General features: G+C 32.3%; 1 protein-coding gene across 1 annotated transcript; it reads left to right on the forward strand.

Moving 5' to 3' along the window:
• The first annotated feature begins 973 nt into the window (after positions 1-973).
• On the forward strand, positions 974-5,092 carry LOC136233814 (uncharacterized). The gene is made up of 6 exons (XM_066023497.1): positions 974-1,539; positions 1,761-1,861; positions 2,243-2,340; positions 4,172-4,365; positions 4,604-4,656; positions 4,800-5,092. Exons 1-6 carry the CDS (start codon positions 1,086-1,088, stop codon positions 4,818-4,820), a joined length of 921 nt encoding a protein of 306 aa, XP_065879569.1. The 5' UTR covers positions 974-1,085; the 3' UTR covers positions 4,821-5,092.
• The last annotated feature ends 1,375 nt before the right edge of the window (positions 5,093-6,467 follow it).

The following is a 6,467-nucleotide window of genomic DNA, read 5'->3' on the forward strand; positions in this document are numbered from 1 at the left end:
ACAAAACATAAATTGGAATTGGAGTTCATGATTTAATGGAGTTTAAAAAAGGACTATGAATGGATTTAGTATGAATTGGAACTAGAGTTAATGATTTAATGGAGTTTATGAAAATACTGAATGGATTTATTATGAATTGGAACTGGAGTTAATGATTTAGTTGAGTTTAAGAAAGGATTATCAATGGATTTATGAATTCCATTCTTATATAGGAGTTTCTTTTGTTTTTTTAATTGTTATAATTATTTTAAATACTTTAATAATAATTGTGCCCTTCTTCAAAGGGTTGTTCGTTGTATGCTAAAATTTGTATAGATTTAATATAATTTGACAAACTTAGAAATTTTATGACATGTATGAGACATGTATAATAAATCAAACATTTCTTGACTTCTATGTAATTTACCCTTATAATTATTTTCATTTAGGCCTTGTTTGATAAACCACTTAATTATTTAAATTAACATATTAAGCACTTATTTTATTTAAGTGCGTTTGATAATGATTGTTTCTTCACTACTTAAATTAGTTAATTAAGTTAAAAACCACTTATTTTAATAAATCAAAATATTTAACTTAACATTTTAAATTAAACATTATCAACTAATATTTTTATAAAAATTAAATCATTCAATATTCTTAACACTTATAATATTTAACACTTAAAATTCAGTACTTATTTTTTCAGCACTTAATTTTTAGTTTTATCAAACAGCAACTTATTTAATACTATCTGAAAGCCATACATAACTTTTATACCTATTACGTATATGGTATGATATACTGCAATTTTACAATCAAATCAAATACATAATCTAAAATATTATTGTCTCAAAATCTAAAGAAATAGTAGAAAAAACATTATTCCACGTATATTGTATGATGATAAATGAGTCAACTTGGAGTTTTGGTAGTTTAATGTAATGAGTTTACAAGCAACAAAACGAATCGCTTAAAACAAGGTCCGCTTCACTAAAAAGAACAAAAGTCAATCCCGCCACGTCTGCACTACCTGATCAAACTCCGTGCGTCCTTCGCCCCAAATGTAAACCACTCCTCAACTCCTTCTCCCTCGCTTCTCCTCCATGGACTACTGGCAAAAGGCCCGGAGCTTCGCCGAGCAAGCTGCTAAACGTACTCAGGAGATTACCAAGGAAGCCGCTAAGCGATCCCAAGATCTCACTATCGGCTCCTCTAAGATCTCCGACATCGTTTTTGAAACCGCTAAGCGCTCCAAGGAGATCGCATCTGAGGCTTCCAGACGTTCCCAAGATATCACTCTCGGTTCCTCCAAGCTTTCCGATATCGTTTCCGATACAGCCAAACGATCGAAGGAGATCGCTGCCGAGGCGTCCAAGCGAGCTGACCAGATCAAGAATGAGGCCATTAAGATGGCTGACCAGATCAAGGGTCTTGCCGACGGCATCACCCCAAACACTGTGACTGACGAGGAGCTCAAGAGGCTCGGCATCACGGAAGAATTGAGAGAGTTCGTCAAGGATATTACTATAAGCACATTTATAGATTTTCCATTACAAGGTACAATGTGTAACAGTTTTTTTTTTCTTAATTCCCAATATCTTTCTTATGGAATTTAAAATGTTGCACATTTCTTCCGTTGATAATGAATAGATGTTTGTTTTTTCTTATTTTATTTTACTTAAATATAAACGAGACATATGTATGCAGTGGCACATTGAATGTTTTCTATATCAATTTGGGTTTTGGTCTTCTAAATTTTACAATTATATTCTTTGTAGATGATTCGGAGATGTCGAACGTGCCCACAGTATCAAATGTGAGGCAGGATCTTTCACAGTTTCAAGAAAAGCATGCCAAACTCGTTCTTTCATCAGTCCAGGTTCCTTTCTTTCTCATCATGTGAATCATAAATAAATGTACTCAGCATTTGTGATTGCTACTATATTATTGACCATAATCCAAATTAAAGTCAGTGGTTTGCCGTGACGTGTTAATTTAAAAAGACCAATTTATGAAAAGAGTGACTGGTTTCTAATGAATGTAACTGCTGAGGAGCTTAAATAGTTCTTTCTATCAAGATGCCTGATGTGAAATCTGACATTCAACAACACACTAATAAGTCGTAGATAACTAATGATATTCTTGAATGCTTTGAAAATATTTTCTCTCTCTCACCAAAAAAATTGGTTCAATATGCAATTGTTATTCTACAAATCTGTGGAAGTTACTAACTGAAAATATATCTTGCGCTTTGTTTCAGGAAATATCCACGTTAAGATATGAGTTATGCCCACGTAGTATGAAAGAAAGAAAGTTCTGGAGGATATATTTTATGCTAGTGAACAATCATGTTGCACCGTAAGTAACTTGCCTTTGGAATGGATCTGTATTTTTCTTTCTAATAATTCTAGAATCTCATAGTTTTCTTGGATGGAAATCTAAAAGTTTCCACTTCCTAACAACTAAGAAATTAGAGTTTTGGTATTTCAATTATGCAGGGTCTGTTCTTTTGTGGATGTCTGCATGTTATATGCACTAGATGGATTTATGGTTATAGGACCTTGAAGAACAAAGTCTCATTGTGTAGGAAGGTCTGGTTAATGGTTTTTCTACCCTTATGACCTATTTTGATAGATTATACGGCTAGGTTTTATTAGAGAGAACTCTTTGATCTCAGATTAATGACTTGCTGATAAAATTATGCTTTAATTTTATTTTCAGGTCTTTAAATAGACATCGGCTATTACATCTTAAGTACTAGATAAATCTTATTTGAAATTCCAAAAAAGATCAGCTAACTACTTGGTAAAGTGGAATTTGAAAATAGATCAGCTGAGAAATAACTAAAAATGCAGAATTTGAAAAGGAACTCTCAAATCTTATACGCTGAGCTATGGTTTTTCTTTACTGACTAGGATTCTGACTCTGCTGACTTGTAACATAATCTATTTGATTGCTAATCTAGATTCTGCTGGCTACAAAAAAGGCAACAAAATAAATCCAATGCAACTTTACTTCACCAAATTTATTTTTGATGGTAGTAGGGGAAGCTAGAAAGTGGGAGAATTGCATCTTATCATGTCTACAAAATTCAGGAACAGAACTTAACATCTGATAAGACTCTTGTAGATAAACCTTATCAAACCAGTATGATTTAATTGACAAGAGAAGCATGCTACTTAAGAAAACGATTCAATGGTTATGCATTATTGAGCTGTTTTATGGAGAATGATTTGGTTAATTTGCCAACTGGATTTCTTTAAAGCAAATTTTTAAGCAATCCAACTTGCAGGGGCAGTAAACACATTTCACGGAAATAATATTGTTATTTGCAATAGATGCACAGACAGAACCGAGCAAATTGGATTTAATTGATTTTTTGATAACAATCCATAAGCCTGTTGGTGTTCGCACACGCTACATGATTCTTGTTTCTGGTTTCTCTTTTCTTTCTTCTCTTTAAGCTAGATTCAATCTTGAATGACATTTGGGGTGAATCTTTTCTCTGCTGTACTATCCAAAGCAGTAGGAATTGATGCTGCTTTGAATAAATTAACTTGACAAATTGTACGTCCAATCCAAGGTCTCTTCTATTTGGTGGACCACTTTTTGGGGAAAAGACGAATACTTTTCGAACTATGGTGGATGATAGTTTCACAGTTACTCCCTCCCTTTCATATTACATGTCTTTTTAGAGAGTTGTATAGAAATTAAGTATATTGGAAAAAAGACGTTGCTGCCCCTTATTAATTCCAATATTTATTTATTCTATAATAAGTCTATTATTCTTATTAATTTCCGTAAACCCTTGTTTTATAGTAGAAAAAAAGATGACTTAACATGCACTGGTCATATAAAATGACATGTAATATGAAACAAAAAAAAATCTCTAAAAAGGCATGTAATATGAAACGGAGGTAGTAAAAGCTTATAGTCATCATGAGTGGGAAGACCTGTTTATTGAATGGAATTTGAAAATTAATTTTTATGGTTTTAATGTAAATCTAAATGATCACTTTTTGCCTAAATGTTTATAATAGATGTTGAAAAAATACAAATGATTGCATGTTCCTTTATATCACTATCTGTTATGTCTGCAATTTCTCCTAGTTGCAACTTTTACTCAGGTTATAGTTCTCTATGATTTCGTTTCACATGGTAAAACTTTAAATCCTATCATTGCTTTTAGCTATGAGAACCAGTACATGAAGGATGCTGGAGATGAATCTGAAGAACTTGTAAAAGATAAAGGGAAGGAACATCACAAAGCTGAAAGAACTCCCAAACATGATTTAAGGAATACAAACCAGCTAAGTAAAGCATTATCTGCTGAGCAAGATTTGGATGTTTTTCTCCTTGGTGGAGATAGTGATGACGGTGAAGGTGTGTACTGAGTCGTGATTGTTCATTCAACATTTGGTTTATATTTTCTTAGCACAAGCATAATGGGATGTCAAATGCAAAATTACACGGTCTATATTCTTAGCACTTCATTTACTAGTCTTACAATCCCAGTTCACATACCCCATTTTATCATGAATCTTTTGTATCATCATTTGAATTATGCAAGACAGGAATCAGATGTAAATCTGATGTTATAATTATATCTCTGGTCTTACAGATGACGATGATGCAGCCTTCGATGATGATTTCAACAAGATGGTGGATAGTTCTGTAAGCACAAGCACAAGCATTTTCTTTTTCTCTTTTATCAGTGCAACAACATTTTTTGGAACAATTCCCTGTGCTTTATGCAGTTTCTTAGGATTCCACGCCATGCATCACTGATGCTGTTCCGTAATTTTCTTAACCTGCAGGATGATGAGAAAAAGAAGTAAGAGTATACGAGGTAGGAACAATGTGGATTGACTACTGAAATTGTAGGAGAGGAGATAATGCAGCATGAGCACATTGAATAAGAAACCAAATGTAAACCTTCTGTTCTGATATCACTGTTGTATTTTCTTTTCTTGCTTCTTTTTTCTTATCTATGTAAAGAATATTCATTTGTTCATTCATTATAATTCTTATCTCCATAATGTAATTAACTTCATATCTTGTTGCTCTGACACTCCTCCTTAGTAGAGTTTTTACGTTTCGTGCTCATGTCCATTTCATGTTCGTGTCTGTTTTCGATTGAAGGCTATTTATGTTCGTGTCTGAAGGTTATTTTTTCAAGGTTATGTTTCAGTATCCATGTTGATATCTGTTTGTTTGTGTGTCTGCAAAATTTACACAACTTTATATTCAGTTTTGTTGCTTATATGGGCCTGAGCTTGTCCAAAACCTCCATTGTAATAGGATTACAACGGATTATGAGCTGATTCTCTCGTTCCTCGCTAAATGAAAAAAAAGAAAAAAAGATTAGAACCATCTATATATCCTATTCAAAATCACTCACAAATTTTTGCATCTTATATCCCTTAAGCAATGAACCTTTAACTTATAATATTTTTAAGCATAATGTTAAAATTAATACTTGTGATTTCACATCTTCACAAATATTTTTTTTTTTCTCGCAGAACCAAGTTGGTTCTTGCTAATAGCAAGATCAATGACTTTTTTGGGTGACAGTCAATTTATTTACGTGACAAAAATATTTTTATCTAAAATTTATTTATTCAAAAACCTTATATTCTCTATCCTCCCTTCTCCTTCTCCTCATTCTTCTTCTTCTTTCACCGAAATGTTTTTAATCACATCATCAAATTAACAGTGTCAGACAATTTTCTCGATTTGAGTAACGACGATAAACTCAATCCTTTTTTACGCAAAAAAACAAAAAATTATTTATAAAAACGTTAAAATTACAGTTAATTTTAAAATTATTCATTTAGAAAAAGAAAAAAAAAAAAGTAAAATGATATGGTTTATTGTTTTGTTGTTTGGAGTAGGATTTCTAGAAGTGCGATGGGAAAAGAGTTGCTTAATAATGGAGATGGTTAACTAAGAAAGGATGCTTACCAACTCTTTCAGGCTTCATTAATTTGTAATGTCGATTAGGGTTTAATTTGAGTTACTACTAATAAAGTCAAATCTAAAAAAAGGGTAGAAAATCTATAAAATTCCCTACAACCTTGGAGAATAAGGAAATGATGCCTACCAAATTTAATGAATTGTTTGTCTTATTATCCTAAATTAAATATGATATGGATACATACAGTGGTGGACACAAGGAAAGGAAAACATTAATGAAAGAGAGAAATATATATACGAATTCCTTAAGTTTGAGTTAGTGTGTCAACTTTCAACTTTGGATTCGGTTCACAAATTTAAAAGGAACTTTAATTTAAGGGGGGTAGAGGTAGCATCCATCTCAATCCCCCAAAAAAGAAAATATTAAAAAAGAAGGGACCTAAATGATTATAGGGTCTAGCATATCTACACTATTTTGTGTTCACCGACACTGTATATACTCGTGTGTGTGAATTATATTACATACAATGATAGTAATTATATACTAACAAAGGAATGAAGACACCTAG

The sequence above is a fragment of the Euphorbia lathyris genome, chromosome 1 (genome assembly GCF_963576675.1).
Source record: "Euphorbia lathyris chromosome 1, ddEupLath1.1, whole genome shotgun sequence".
In the NCBI taxonomy this organism is placed as follows: Eukaryota; Viridiplantae; Streptophyta; class Magnoliopsida; order Malpighiales; family Euphorbiaceae; genus Euphorbia; species Euphorbia lathyris.

What these genes read in the sequence shown, in the direction of transcription:
- LOC136233814 (XM_066023497.1), top strand. Translation starts at nt 1,086, where the DNA reads ATGGACTACTGGCAAAAGGCCCGGAGCTTCGCCGAGCAAGCTGCTAAA. An exon ending in TATAGATTTTCCATTACAAG is followed by an intron (nt 1,540 to 1,760) that starts GTACAATGTGTA and finishes TATTCTTTGTAG; the next exon opens with ATGATTCGGAGATGTCGAAC. An exon ending in GTGAACAATCATGTTGCACC is followed by an intron (nt 2,341 to 4,171) that starts GTAAGTAACTTG and finishes CATTGCTTTTAG; the next exon opens with CTATGAGAACCAGTACATGA.